This window comes from Phalacrocorax carbo, chromosome 5 (assembly GCF_963921805.1).
Source record: "Phalacrocorax carbo chromosome 5, bPhaCar2.1, whole genome shotgun sequence".
NCBI lineage: Eukaryota > Metazoa > Chordata > Aves > Suliformes > Phalacrocoracidae > Phalacrocorax > Phalacrocorax carbo.
In genome coordinates, this window is record NC_087517.1 from 22,404,786 (window position 1) to 22,420,324 (window position 15,539).

The window sequence follows — 15,539 nt, forward strand, 5'->3', positions numbered from 1 at the left end:
CTGTCAGTTAGACTCTATTAACCTTTTCTCATCTCCATCTTTCAGCCACTGATGCCTGACCTTCATTATTACTACATAGTTGAATTGTCATTCTACTGGTCCTTAATGTTTTCTCAATTCATTGACATCAAAAGAAAGGTAAGAACAATGAGACTAAACATTGAAAGCTTTAAGCACATATCTTTCTTGACTTGAGGAATACCTGTATTACCTGTGCAGTGAACTGGAAATAGAATTCTTTCTATTCACCACCTCTTGCAGGTATTCTTCACTGAGAAAATGGTGTTGAAGTGCTTGTCTTACTCTGTTCCTTGTTCCTATGATGTGGGTTTTTTCTGTACAAGGGAAGAAGAGCCTGGAGTAATCAAATATTCAAGGGGAAATAGCATCAGCCAAAAAAACCTTCTGCTGTCACCTTCTGCTGTGACTTGAATGGAATTGAACGCATAGTAGCTAGTAGATGTACTGTTTCTTCTAAGAGTTAAGTGATGAAATATCAATGACAGCAAGGCTGCCTCATAAATTCACAGTATCACTTTGGTAAGATCTATGAGGACTTTCAATTTATTCTACAAAGGGATGGTAAAAACATGGATACATTTAATCTTTAAAAGTGATGTTACATTTAATCTTACCTTTACAGTTATGAAATTTCAAGTAGCCAAGCATTGCTATTAAAGGGGCTATTAATCAAGAAAATAAAACTCTGCCAGATAAAAACATTTTTTCCAGCAGAAGTAGCAACCTGTTCTATATTCCTTCATCCAAGTTCTCTGCTCCAGGGAGAGTGCTAGTCCATAGCAGAACAGGCAGCATGGCAGTCGTTCTGTAATAACAGTCCATTGAGCTATTCTTGCGAGGTATTTTAGCATTGCAAAATTTTTTGTTTAAAACGTTTGGAAGGATTTTGTAATATTTTTATGTGCCTCCTTCTACTGCCATTTATTTGAATGATTGTAGGCTATACTAATGGAGAAATACTTGATGACAGCTTATACAGAGCAGATTAACAGTTCTCAGCCTGAGAAACCCATTGATGTTTTCATGTTACAGTGAGAGGAATACTTTTATGTAAGTCTTGGTTATCATTTTAGATACTTTAAATTCAGCAGTGGCTGTGTCATAGTCTGGTATGATCAAAAGTGCCCTGGCAGCCAATCGCTTTTATGTAGCCACGTTTCTCTCAAGGTGAAATGCAGTAGGTCTTCTCTGAAAGCACTGGGCTCACTCCAGCACTGGTCTTTTACTCGCTGTAGCTCAAGAGAAATGTACTTGCTGTTTTCCATCTCTGTTTTATTCTTCTCTATTAGCAAATTCATGACTTTAAAATTGCTTCCAATCGCTTTGGTTACTTTCAAATACCTGTTTATCTTTATTTAGGTGTTACAAATTCCACCAGATTATCTATGCCTGGCTGAAGAGGTGTGACCAAACTATTTAGGCTGTTGCACATGCCTACTATTGGCATTAAGGCAGCGAACTGAGTAGATAAACTTCTACGGTTTTATAATGGCATGTTGTTTGCTTCATAAATATCTACTATGTTGCTCTAATGATGTTCTACCCTTAAGGGTTTTCATTTTCAAAGACTGCAACCGAGCATGATTTGGCTTTTTATCATCTCTGTCCAGCTTCCCATACTCCTCTTTTGTAAAACTTGGAGAAAAAAAAATCAGATTAGCTTTGTTACTCTCACGAGCCCCTGCTGACTTTTAAAAGCAGTGAAGCTTATTTACATGCTTTCTGGATACCTGAGGTGTTGTTTGATAGAAAAACATTTGACCGGTATATTTAAGGGAATGTATAAAATTTCTACTCAGTTTTTTAACAGATCTGTAGAAAATCTAGGAGACCTTACTGTGTATTCACACCTTTTAGTTCCAAGCATTTAGCAGTTCCTAGAGTACTTTTTTGTGAAAAATGACAGTTCATTCATTCCCAACGTAAAATAATCTGTAGCTGTTGATCTTCTTGAATATACCATTTTGATTCTAGAAAATTTATGCTATATTTCACTGAACCTGGACCCTGGACCCCTCTCTTCAAACTCAGTAAAAACAGAGGCATAGAGCTGATTTCTTTTGTTTCAGATGAAAAGAATTTAGATTGTGTACATTTTGCAGACCTTTATTATAATGGTAATGGTTGAAACCTTTAGCTGGTGATACTCCCCTTACTTGTTGGAGCCCATTTCCAGAAGCTGGAGTGACTAATGAAGGTGATGTTTTGCCCTTCAGTGGCACTAATGCTCCATAGCCATTTGGCAGTTTAGTCAGTGAGTGTGTCATGTTAAACAAACGTGGGTAGCAGAAGCCTTGATTCCAGAGGCCTTGTCTACAGGTTGAGACCCGTGGGGTTTCTCCGTTGTCTGCCCTGTGTTCTTCCCGCTGATGGTATCAGGAGCAAGTTCTTTCTCCTATTCTTAGCCACATATTTTCATGACACAGGCACGTAATATCTTTCAGCACTTAAAACTGGAGGCTGCAAATCTGCTGTAAATAAATGCATCTTGCACAAACATGCATACAGTTTGAAATATATTTTAAAAAAGGGAAAAAATGTTCGGGTACAGCTGCTCTTCCGCCATGTATGGGTGAAAGTGCTTGAGTAAGCTGGGAACCCAAGTACCACTTGACATTATGGGGGCTTGTACTATTAGCTTCTGTGTATTCGTTACCCTTATGTATAATTAAAATCTAACAGGTAGCATCTTCAAAGCATAGTATTAATTACTGATGTAAAGAAATGTCATAAACAGGAAAGAAAGGACCAGGATAACAACAGTAGTCTTACTGATATCACTGCTACTTTTTTCTAACAATTTTCCGTGAGTTAGTCCAGCATCTCTGTTTCAGAGCTGGCAGTCAGATAACTGTCTCTTTTGAGAAACATTATCAGAGAAGGCATTCCCTGGACAGCATTTCTGTAAGTAGATTCGTGCAGAAATGCAGAAGACTGCTGCCCAAGAGCATAAGGGCTGCTTAGGAATAATCGATGTTGTCAGGAATGCCTTGAAGAGTTCCCAAGAGGGACTAGAAATCTCATATTTGCAGAACCTGAATTTGCAGAGCTGAATATGTCAGCTATAAAAAAGGACGAGAATTTTCTACTTGGCTTCTTCACCCGTTTGGACTGCCTATGTGCTAACATAATTGCAGTTAGAAGGAAGATGAAGAACAGTGCCGTAACATTTGCAGCTGAAGCATGTAAAGAGCTAGGCTGCAGTATGGCCATATGGCAATGCTAGTAGCTTACTTCTAATCCCAGGGAATAAGGTGGGTGCTTTGCTGTTTTGATTATGGTATGGTGAAATGGTCCCCACGTATGGGTTTGTAGTTACGGAAATGACTAAGATGCCATACCCCCGCTTTCCTTTAAGAGTCTTAGAAAGGGAAACAGCCTTTAATTCTCTTTTTGTTCAGTCTGCTTTAAGAAAATTGATTTAAAGCAATGGCTTGAGATGACTGCTGAATGTATTTGGTTGTGCTCCACACTGCTGGGGACCAAATAACCTGGCAGAGAAATATTGGATGTATACCAAATACCAAACTAGGATATGGTTCTCTGCTTTTAGTCTTTTTTTTTTTTTTTTCCTTTTCCTCTCCCCACCCCACCCCCAGTGTTGGAGATACTGGCAATGCACATTGATGACTATGTGTAGGAATAGGACCTTGTAGTACCTGACAGCATTAAATGTAAACTGATAGGCTGGGAGGAGGTCCTGTCCCTATACAGTTAGTGAGACTGTTGAAGTTGCAGGTTTTCCATGGACTCCAGGTGTTCACTGCAGTGAAGCCAAGTGCTGGAAGTGAGAGGCAGTGGCACTGCACACATTTGAAAGCAGTGGTGCCTCCTACATGCCTGCTGTATTCCCAAAGAGAGGTACAGTGACACTGAGCAATACTCAGTGACAGAGTGGTTGTCAGCTGTAGCTGCTGCTTTTCTGGAGTTGACCCTGCGTTAGTGGGAGCTCACCAGCGCTTTCTGTAGGGCCCTCCTGCCCAACACATGTACCTTCAGTCCCTTTGCAGATGAGGTGCTGCCTCTGTAAAGACCACAGGGCCTCATTTTCAGTTTCTCTGCTGTGGGATGCTTAGCTGAAGGCTACCACAGCTCAGCAGGACGGGCCGTGAAAGCTGCCAGAGCGCCAAATGCCACCTCCCAAGATGCTTGGCAAGCAGGCTGCCTGGAGGAGCCGCTGTTTCTGACTGCCTGGATCTCTCCCTTCAGACAGCCCTGCATAAGAGCCAGTAGATCTGCTGAGAGCTGTGGTAGTAACTTTGCACCTGGGGCATGGAGAAACTCCCCAGTCAAATCACGCCTGTGATCTTCTTTTCAGGGTTTTGATATCACTTTCCCAAAGCTGTGTGGGTAGTTCAGGAAACTCCAGCAAGGCTTCTTTTTGACTGACTTGGTGCCTTGCAAAGAAGAGTCTCATCTCTGCTGGGTCCTGTTCTCTAAGTAATCAGTCTGGGAGTCGAGGCCAGGCAGATGGGTCATTCTCTCTGCCTTGCCTGCCCCTTGGCATGCATCTGGGAATGTGGTGTTACAGGAGCTTCACTGCTCCTGGTATTTTTCAGTAGTAACAGTTACTTGCTGGCCAAATAACTCAGAGTTACTGATCTGGAGACCAGATAACCTGCATCCTTTGGGAGGCAGCAGATTAGATCTGAGTAGTCGGAGCTGCACCAGCTCATTTGAAGACTTTTCTAACCTTGTTACAGTAGGAAGACAAAGCAGCTTCATTAAAAACAAAAAAATAAAAAACTGGAACTGGGATTCTCAGCTCTGTTAAAGCTATCAGTTGTGCTTGGCAGGTGACTGTCGATAACTCCTAATGCGGTGGAAATGTGTTTTCCATTCCTTTGTAGCTATTTGAACTCTTGAGAACGGTGCATTATTTTGCATATTATATGTTGCTTGGTGTATAAGAAATGTGGTGTAACTTGATTTGTACGTACATATGCTTTTTCAAAGTAACTTCAGCCACAAATGTTAGGTTAAATTACTCTGAACTGAGAAATGTAGATAATGCCTAGCTTTCAATAATCTTTTTGCATTTTATTATTGTACAATGATTATTTTATTCAGTCTAAGGGAAATATTTAGCAGGGTATCTAATGCACTTATGTAGCAGGATCTTTATGTAATATAACCATAATGCTGGGTATAAAAAACATCCATCCATTTTTGTATACAAGTACTGAATCTCACTGTTTGGTTCATTGGTTTTTGTTTGTTTTTGTTTTTTTTTTTTTCCTCTGCTTCTTGCTGCTCTAGGATTTTGGCATCATGTTTACACATCACATTGTAACAGTCACCCTGATAACCTTCTCATATGTAACCAATTTGACACGAGTGGGAACCTTGACCTTGTGTCTCCATGATGCGGCTGATGTTGTCCTAGAGGTGAGATAATATGTATATCATCACTGTCTGTACGTGGTATTCACTATCCTGAGAGCTAGCATGTCAATAGGTGGAATCTATTTGCTATTCAGAACAAGCATTTCTTAAGCAAAGAGGCCAGTTCAAGATGGTAATGGTGATTAATATAGTGTATTTCCTTGCTGAAATATATTACACTTGTAGCAGTACATGTTTGTGACTGTTTTATCCCTTGATGAGTTGCTTGTACAGAGCAGAAACTGGTAATGCATTGCATGCCAGGGAGGGTTACTCACAGATTTTAAATACAACATGGTAAAGTCAAAAGCTCAAACTTGCAAAATCTGGAAAGTGATGACTGTGTGGAATAGAACTTCCTGATTCTTGACCCCTCTGAAGTGATGCGTGGGGCAAGAACCCTGTCTCCAGAAGAATCAAGGTGTCATGGTTTGATTCTGCTGTGCTTTGCTGGGCAGAGGGCACTGGACAATTTAGTGGCTGTTCTGTGTGCGGGCAATGAGCTGACCTCTGGTCCCCAGGATTTTCCAGGTTCCCGTGCCTCTGCATCCAAATGCCAGTATTAAACAGTTGGCTTTGGAGAAGAAGAGATGATTGAAATTCTTTTAGTCAAGATGGTTTGTGACTTCCGTAGTGGCAATTAATGTTGTTGTCCTGTATCTGCATCAGTTTTTAGACAGCAATGGGTGATGCTGGGCTCAGGCTGTCTGTGAACTCTCCATTGGGATCAAACCAAAGTTAACAACTATTTTGTCTGAAATTATTTTTCACTAAAGCAGTTGCAGGGCTCATGTTATGCAAGAATATGGTCTCACTGTGTGAGTCACCTACTGCAGAATCAAAATCCTGCCATTCTGGTTCAATAGTGTGTAAATCCGGTTTTATTCTTTAATCTTTTTTTAATCCAGAAGGCACATGACTGCCTGAGATAGAAAGCAACAGAGAATCTGGATTTCTCCTGTTAGAAATAATTACATCTTTACAAGTTTATCTTTCTGTTTTAGCAATGTGTGTAAATTGATTCTGCTAACTGTGGGTTCACCCAAACTCTCTTCATTCCTCTTTTTTCACCACCAGACAGATGTACTTGACAGTATTCATTCAGATCAGACCAGTGCCCGTGGAACTGTAGAACCACTGGAGAGCAGCTGTAATAGGCTATCTAAAACTTTACCTTGAACACAGGGAGATACATATTTTTTTTTCTCAATTCCTCTGAGCATTCACTGGCTAAGACAAAGAGAAATCGCTGGTATTCTCATGTGATTTGCAAACATTCAGGAAATACACTTCTCCATGAGTCACATCATTTAGTGGTCTTTCTAGTCAATTTGTTCAGTCTGTTCTGACTGGAAATACTAAAGCCAGTCTGAAGTGTAAGAAAGAAAATCACAACTCCTGAGAAGTATTTACTAGGAAGGCCATTACGACTCACTCAACAGACTTTCTTCTGCTAGGGCAGTGGGTCACAGACCCAGTGCCATGTGAGAGAAGATGGACTCCTATACATTGCTGACATTACTGAGGGTAAGTCAGTGCAGAGGAGGAGGAAAATTATCAAACTGCAAAATAAGGTGGTAAAATGCCTTGTCATGATGGGTCAGTTGTGCACCTGACCTGTTTTACATATTAAATATCTGAAAAAATGAAAAGCTATTTCCAGAGGCCACTATACTCTTCCCACCTACCATTTCGTAATGAAACATGTCCAGTGGAAAGCTGGAATGCCATATTTTTGCTATTCTCATTGCAGAACGTAGTATATGTTGATAGGAATATTGGAGGTGAAGTTTTTTTCCACAGATCTTAAGGCATTGGCAGGTACAGAAGAGTCATAGCAGGATTTTCTGTTATATAGATTTTCTGTTTCTGATAGCTGTTCCCTTAAGTCTGAGTGAAAGTTCTCTTGGATACTCAAAGCAGACTAGCCATGGCAGGACAGACCAAACATAGAGCCATCTGCTTGCCTAGGAAGCAATTACATTACAGAATCACAAAATCACAGAATCAGAGAATGGTATGGGATGGAAGGGACCTCTGGAGGTCTTCTTGTCCAACCCCTGTGCTTGAGCAGGGACACCTAGAGCAGGGGGCACAGGAACATGTCCAGGCGGGTTTTGAATGTCTCCAAGGAAGGAGACTCCACAGCCTCCCTGGGCAGCCTGTGCCACTGCTCTGGTACCCTCACAGGAAAGAAGTTTTTTCTCATATTGAGGTGGAACTTCCTATGTTCCAACTTGTGCCCGTTGCCCCTTGTCCTGTCATTGGGCACTAATGAAGAGAGCCTAGTCCCATCGTCCTGACACCCACCCTTTAGATATTTATAGGTATTGATGAAATCCCCCCTCAGTCTTCTCTTCTCCAGGCTGAACAAACCCAAGTCTCTCAGCCTTTCCTCATAAGGGAGATGCTCCAGTCCCCTGATCATCTTGGTAGCTCTCCGCTGGACTTGCTCAAGGAGTTCCACCTCCTTCTTAAACTGGGGGGCCCAAAACTGGACACAGTACTCCAAATGTGGTCTCACCAGGGCAGAGTAGAGGGGGAGGATAACCTCCCTCGATCTGCTGGCCACACTCCTTTTAATGCATCCCGTTGGCCTTCTTGGCCGCAAGGGCACATTGCTGGCTCATGGTGAGCTTGTTGTCCACCAGCACTCCCGGGTCCCTCCCAACAGAGCTGCTTTCCAGTAGTTCAGCCCCCAGCCTGTACTGGTGCATGGGGTTGTTCCTCCCCAGGTGCAGGACCTTGCACTTGCTCTTGTTGAATTTCATGAGGTTCCCCTGGGTCCAGATCTCCAGCCTGTCCAGGTCTCGCTGGATGGCAGCACAGCCTTCTGGTGTATCAGGCACTGCTCCCAGCTTGGTATCATCCACAAACTTGCTGAGGGTACACTCTCTCCCTTTGACCAGGTCATTGATGAATATGTTGAACAGGACTGGACCCAGCACAGAGCCCTGGGGAACACAACTAGTGACAAGCCTCCATCCAGACTCTGCTCCGTTGATCACGACCCTCTGAGTTCTGTTTTTGAGCCAGTTCTCAATCCACCTCACTGTCCACTCATCCATCCCACACTTCCTTAGCTTGCCTGTGAGGATGCTATGGGAGACAGTGTCAAATGCCTTACTGAAGTCAAGATAGACACCAATCCACTGCTCTCCCTTCATTGACCCAGCCGGTCACGCCATCATAGAAGGCTATCAGGTTGGTCAAGCATAATCTTCCCTTGGTGAATCCATGTTGACTGTTTCTGATAACCTTCCTTAGTTTAAGCTAAAATCTAGACTAGTGAGGGGCAACTTTCAGAATGCCAGCTAAGTTGTTTAAGGGGCCTTGGGTATCATTGCAGTGCAGTACAGCTTGTGCATTGGAAACACTGTAACCTAACCTGCTGAGCAGCACTTAAGATCCCTCCTATGTGGGGAACTTGAGACTTCTCAGCTTCAATTAATGAACCCTGTGACAATTTTGATGCCAGTACATGGATGTCAGTAGTTGCTCATTTGGTGTACTTCTGGTGTATGAGCCTCACATAGCTGACAGCTAAACCTGAATCCATTCTCTCAGGTTCCACTGTCTCCTGACACACTTTTCTAAAAGAGCAGGGAATAGACACTTCAGACCAAGGCAAATAGCTGTGCTGTGAAATGATTGGGTTTAAATAGACTAGTAAGAGTATCCAGAATTAATCGGGTTTTTTAAGCTTTGAAAATTGTGTTGTATTGTCCATCCAGTTCCATCCAAAACATACTTTTCCCCTTTTTTTGTAGTCCTTCCTTATCAATATCATTTGTAGATTTGTTACTTGAGAACCGATGACCCAACAGCTGTACTGTTTTTGAGAAATGGTGTGATACTACTGCAAGTTGCTATAGCAATATCAGCTCCATACACTATGAAACCAGCTTCTTTAGAGTGCCACCGGGGAAATACATCCAAAATTCTTACCTGAACTTTCAGTCATCTGAAAATCAAGGTATTAGTAACTCTTTTGCTTTGCATGTTGGCACAAAATTCTCTTTTCCTTAAACCAGACTCTGAGTACAAACTGCTAGGAAACTCATTTGTGTCCACTATAGAATATAAGGCTGCTTCAGAAGGGTTATGTTTGCAGCACTGGTGGCTTTCTTCATATGTTGTGAGCTTCCTAACTTGTTTTTTGTTAGTGAGGATATTCTTTATATTCAGATTGTGAGTGGAAAAATTGCAGAAGTTATTTAACACCCAGAAGTGCAGGTTGGTTTTGGCATCCAGATTGTCTGACATGAGCAATGAGAACTTTCAGGTTCAGTGTGTTTGTACCAAAAAAATCAGACAGAATGCAAGAATGTCTCTCACCATTTTAGACAACTCTGTTTTGAATTCTGCATTCAGAATAGTATTCTATGTGCATCGTTGTAGTAATTTTGCTCTTCTTTGCCCTCTGCACAAGTGTCGTGGTTTAACCCTAGCCAGCAACTAAGCCCCACACAGCTGCTCACGCACTACTCCCTGGTGGGATGGGGGAGAGAATCAGAAGGGTAGAAGTGAGAAAAACTCATGGGTTGAGATAAAGACAGTTTAATGGGTAAAGCAAAAGCCACGCACACAAGCAAAGCAAAACAAGGAATTCATTCACTACTTCCCATGGGCAGGCAGGTGTTCAGCCGTCTCCAGGAAAGCAGGGCTCCATCGTGTGTAAGAGTTATTTGGGAAGACAAACTCCATCGCTCTGAAAGTCCCCTCCTTCCTCATTCTTCCCCCAGCTGTATATGCTGAGTATGACATCATATGGTATGGAATATCCCTTGGGTCAGTTGGGGTCAGCTGTCCCGGCTGTGTCCCCTCCGAACTCCTTGTGCACCCCCAGCCTCCTTGCTGGTGGGGTGCTGTGAGAAGCAGAAAAGGTCTTGCCTCTGTGTAAGCCCTGCTCAGCAATAATGAAAACATGCTTGTGTTATCAACAGTGTTTTCAGCACAAATCCAAAATACAACCCCATACTGGCTACTATGAAGAAAATTAACCCTATCCCAGCCAAAACCAGCACACAACAAGTAAGCATCTTCTCAATATGGGAGCTGGATACAGACCATCTCAGAGGGGGCTTTGAAAGCATTCTCAGTGACTACAGCAGATACTAAGTCAGGCTCTTCATGTACTTCATTGTGCAGTGACTCTCTGGATATGTTTGACAGAAGGCATAAAGTAAGACTGTTCTGCCTTGAAGCAGATGTTTTAAAACAAGTAACTGCTTACACACATGAACGCTGTGGAAGCAGCGTATGTGTCTTAAAATAGACTTGCTTGTACATGCTGTTTTCGTCAGGGAGAAGAGGGCAAAGAAACTTAGGGACGGTCAGTGTTTTAATGAGCAGTTTGAGTGAAGAATAATTAGTAGGCTCCTTCACTGAGGAGGAGACAGAAGACTGCATGAAGACAAATGAGGGAAGCATATGAAAATAGATGTAGGGCAACAAGTTGGAAAGCAAAGATTGGAAGAAGAGGGTAAGAGAGCCTTCGAAAAAGCCTTGAAGGGGAGTTGTATAATCTTAGAGGTAGAAACTGTTCAGTATAGGTCAGAAAGGAAGAAGAGATGCTGTAGGAGAACATACAATATGGGGCACAATAGAAGATTTGAGACAAAGTTTATATATAGCAACAGTAGAAGGTCAGAAAGCATGGGGTAGGTGGAAGATGGATGGATGCTGAAAATGCAAGTGGTACATACTGGAAGGGTGAGAGACAGGTAGGTAAAGAGGTTGGGACAAGGACAACATAAACACAATGGGGTTCAGTAGAAGATTTAGAAGAGTTTTATGAATCTGAAATCATAGGATTTCAAAAAGGAAATTGAATGGGGAAGGAAGAAATGAGAGATATACTCTGGTTTTACACAGTCTAGATTTTTTTCTGAGAAGACATTTTCCACCTGCATGGTGGAGAGCAGTTACGAGGTCACTATGAGATGGCCCAATGAAAATGTTGCAATTTCATAAAAATTTGATTTCTTCTTGCAGCTTATACACAATACAAGAGAACTCAGTTGTCCTTACAGAAGTAAAGAGACATTTCTTTCTTTTACAGGCTGCCAAAATGGCAAACTATTGCAAGTGTCAAAAACTGAGTGACCTTCTGTTCCTTACATTTGCCATTGTCTTCATTGTCAGTAGGCTTGGCATATATCCCCTATGGTGAGTAAGCATATCATTTTCCTCAAATGCTAAGCGTCAACCAAGCTTGAAAATAAGTATGTTGTAATTGAACATGATTCATTGACATTACTCTGTTTCCCAAAGCACCAAGGAGAGTTTCAGATATAACCAGATACTGGAATAGCCTATTTGCTAGAGTGCCATTACATTTACTATGTGCTAGACAAGAAACATATGGGGTTTCTGCTGATTTTAAGGTAGAAGTGGGTTGGAGACCACATAGCTTCAGGTTAGCAGTCGGTTGCCTGTGTTGGCAAGAAGTTAGAGGAGAAATAAAATATTAGTCACCAAAGACACTGACCAGAGGCTAAGTTTGAAGCTAGAATCTTCTCATTAGCTTTCAGTGCACACTTTATGAACATGTTCAGCTTAAAGCAGAGTGAGATAAGGAAAGTCTGGCCTGCTGAAATTAGTATAAGGATGTTATTGCCATGCCGACTGCAATACTGCAGGCTACTCCTTTTCCACCCCTCCTTTGAATTGGGGGTCCTGGGGAAGCTGTGTAGTACATACATCTATAAGGTAGTTGTACAGGTGTTACTGTAATCTCACCTCTGCCCAGACAAAGACAGCTGCTTGCATGTGCACATACTCTCCCTTCTAGGTACACACACGTGCATAAACAGGACATAGGTGTTTGATTCTTCAGGTAGCGTCTTCAACATCCAGAAGGCAGCAGGCTAGTTAGGAAATACACTGACGTAGTTCAGTGTAGAAACCCATTCAAGTTTCTCTGTAACCTGTGGCCTGTATATGAGGAGGGCTGGGAGAAGGCATTGGCCTCACTCTTTTGTGTTCTGGATCCTTCCTTTCTCTCATATGAACAGAACTAACCCGAATCTCTGTACCCCTACAAGAACAAGAGGTGTCTGTCATTGCAGAAGAAAATAACAATGACAGTTTTGGTTTTGGGAAGCACCCAAATGCCAGAAATGTTATCCTTTGCAGAGTTTTATTTAGAGAGTTTACCACCAAGTTCCTTATTTAAGCATGTAGAAGATTTACAGATGCCAATATCAACCTCTCTGTCACAGTTTCCTTTCAGATCTTCTGTAATGATATCTCTTTGGGGTTTTGTTAATGCAAACGGGATAAGACCAAGGTGCCCTCAGGGAGCTGTGTCATCAGCTCTGCTTAACAGTACAATGTAGAAGTCTCATTTAGCATTTAATGACTCCAAAGATAATGTGATAATGCTTGGTCCCTACTGCACTGTGAGTTGGTGAAGGACCATGACAAAAGGAGTAAATTAATAGACACACAAACTGCATGTTTAAAAATGCTTGTTATTTTTTCCAAGGAGCAATTATTTGTTTCTTAAACAGCTTTGCTCCCCTTTCCTTAGTACTACCTTGAAGCTAACTTGGCCACTCACTGCATTTCTATAAATTAAATAAGCCAATTTTTCTACTTGCATGATCTCAGATAGGAAAAATTATGGCACTCCTGCTCGTAGGATTTCATCTGCCTGTTGCATTCTGGTTTATACTGAGAAATGGAGGGAGGACCCAATTCTACCAGTGCACTTCTGCCACTGGAGACTGCAGTACATGACTCCGCTTCAGGGAAGGCTCAGTCAGATGATGGCTGGATGGGTTCACAAAGGGGAAGGTAAAGCAGAAGTCATACTTGACCAACCTGAAATGACTGGCTTGCTAGATGAGGAGAGAGCACTGGATATAGTCTACCTTGACTTCAATAAGGCTTTCGACACTGCCTCCCAGAAGATCCTGAGAGAGAAGTTGATAATATATGGGCTAGATGAGCAATCAGTGAGGTGGATTGAAACTGGCTGAGCAGCCAGACCCAGAAAGTGGTGATCAGTGGTGTGAAGTCTAGTTGATGTACCCCAGGGGTCAATACTGAGTCCAGTTCCATTCAACAACTTTATCAATGATCTGGATGACAGGGCAGAATGCAGCCTCAGCAAGTTTGCTTATGTTCCAACCTGGGAGGAGTGGCTGATACACCAGAGGGCTGTGCTGCCATCCAGAGGGAAGGAAGCTCAACAGGCTGGAGAAATGGGCTGACAGGAACCTCATGAAGTTCAGCAAGAGGAAGTGCAAAGTCCTGCACCAGTATATGCTGGGGGCTGACCAGCTGTAAAGCAGCTTTGCATAAAAGGAACCAGGCATCCTAGTGGACACCAAGTTGAACACGAGTCAGCAATGTGCCCTGGCGGCAAAGAAGGCTAATGGTATCCTGGAGTGCATTAGGAGAGGTGTCACCAGTAGGTTAAGGAAGGTGATCCTTCTTCCCCTTAGCACTGGTGAGACCACTCCTGGAGTACTGTGTCCACATCTGGACTCCCCAGTATCAGAGGGACACAAAGCTACTGGAGAAAGTCCAGCAAAAGGTCACTAAGATTGATTAAGGGACTGGAGGACCTCTCACATGAGGAAAGGCTAAACAGTGGGGACTGTTTAGCATAGAGAAGAGAAAGCTCAGGATAAATATTATCAATATATATAAATGCATGAAGGGATGGTGTAAAGAATACTGAGCCAGGCTTTTTTCAGTGGTGCCCAGGGCCAGGACAAGGGACAATGAGCATGAACTGAAACACAAAAGTTTCCATCTGAACATCAGGAAACACTTTTTCACTGTGAGGGTGACTGAGCACTGGCACAGGTTGCCCAGAGAGGTTGTGGAGTCTCCATCCTTGGAGATGCTCAAAAGCTGTATGGATATGGTCCTGGGCAGCCTGCTACAGGTGATCCAGGTTGAGCAGGGTGGTTGGACAGGATGACCTCCAGAGGTCCTTTCCAACCTCAGCCATTCTGTGATTCTGTGAGCTGCCTTACATGTTTAGCTGTGACTCCAGCATTTAAACCTCGCTCTGTATTATTTGAAATGGCAAAGAAGGAACTGCTGACTTGAAATTTTTTGTTATTCAAATACAAACTTTACCAGATCGCTGCAATGTGCTTGCCTTGCTGAATAGTCAACAAAGAACAGATTAATCTTGTTCGCAGTGCACGATTTTGATTAGCCCTCACACATTTAACTAGAAGCAGCTGCCCGATATGCTTTTTCTCTTGAGCCGTGTGAAAATCAGCAAGGTCAAGATTTTCCCATCCTTTACATCTTTACTACGGTAGTCAAGTTTTGGAAAGTCCACACTTTTGACCTGAAGTGTTTTAAATAATACTGTTTGTTTATAACTGGAACTGAAGCTCAGAAACTGGAGGTTCACGCTGTCTCAAGTGATTTCTGTGAAGTGTTGCAGCCAACTGTCACACTGCAGGAAGCCCTTGCTAGGACTAGGCAAATTATAAATTAAAGATTGACATGGCTACTGGGAATCAGGCATCATAGAACTGAAGTCTATGTACTGTCACAAATACACACCTCATGCTGTCTGGCTGGCAAAGTCCCGGAAGAGATCACCAGCACAGTGATAAGTTATCTAGGAAGCGTCAAAACTTGAGCCCTGCTTTACAGCTGTGGCATTTTGTGCTGGATGTGCCCATCCGTTCCCGTGTATGTTAGGTGACAGCAATGCTTCCATGCCACTTTAGATTGAACCTTGTCTGAATCCTGCTCTATAGAGTAGCAATGGCCCAGTGTGCTGAAAGCAGGGTAAAAATCAAAGCAAGTAGATGTGGGGAAGAGAGAAAGGGAAGAGGGCTGCACAGTAGCTTCTCTTGTTGGTGTCAGGTCCTTTGGTACTTAATACTGGGTTAATGAGGGCAGCAGGTTACAGCCATGGTGAGGTTTGCTGCGGGGATGGAAAAGATCAGCATAGACTTTTGAAGGCAGTGGGACTGTGTATTACAGGAACACAGCAGCCAACAGTGTGCTGTGTGCTCCTGTGTCACAGACGGAGTGGTTATACTGGTGATCCCTCTGCCTTTCCTCTTCCTTAATGAAAGAACACATTTATTTATTTGAATATTCAAATGGTTCAGTGTAGTTTACATGATCTTTGACTTTTAGAA

General features: G+C 42.6%; 1 protein-coding gene across 2 annotated transcripts in view; it reads left to right on the plus strand.

Annotated features, from left to right (window-relative positions):
* CERS6 (ceramide synthase 6) overlaps nucleotides 1-15,539 on the plus strand; it is a 128,522-nt gene that overhangs the window by 94,804 nt on the left and 18,179 nt on the right. For both annotated transcript variants that reach the window (XM_064451517.1, XM_064451516.1), the window contains exons 6-8: nucleotides 46-138; nucleotides 5,281-5,409; nucleotides 11,471-11,577. In XM_064451517.1, coding sequence (XP_064307587.1) covers nucleotides 46-138; nucleotides 5,281-5,409; nucleotides 11,471-11,577 — 329 coding nt within the window. The remainder of the gene's footprint in view (nucleotides 1-45; nucleotides 139-5,280; nucleotides 5,410-11,470; nucleotides 11,578-15,539) is intronic.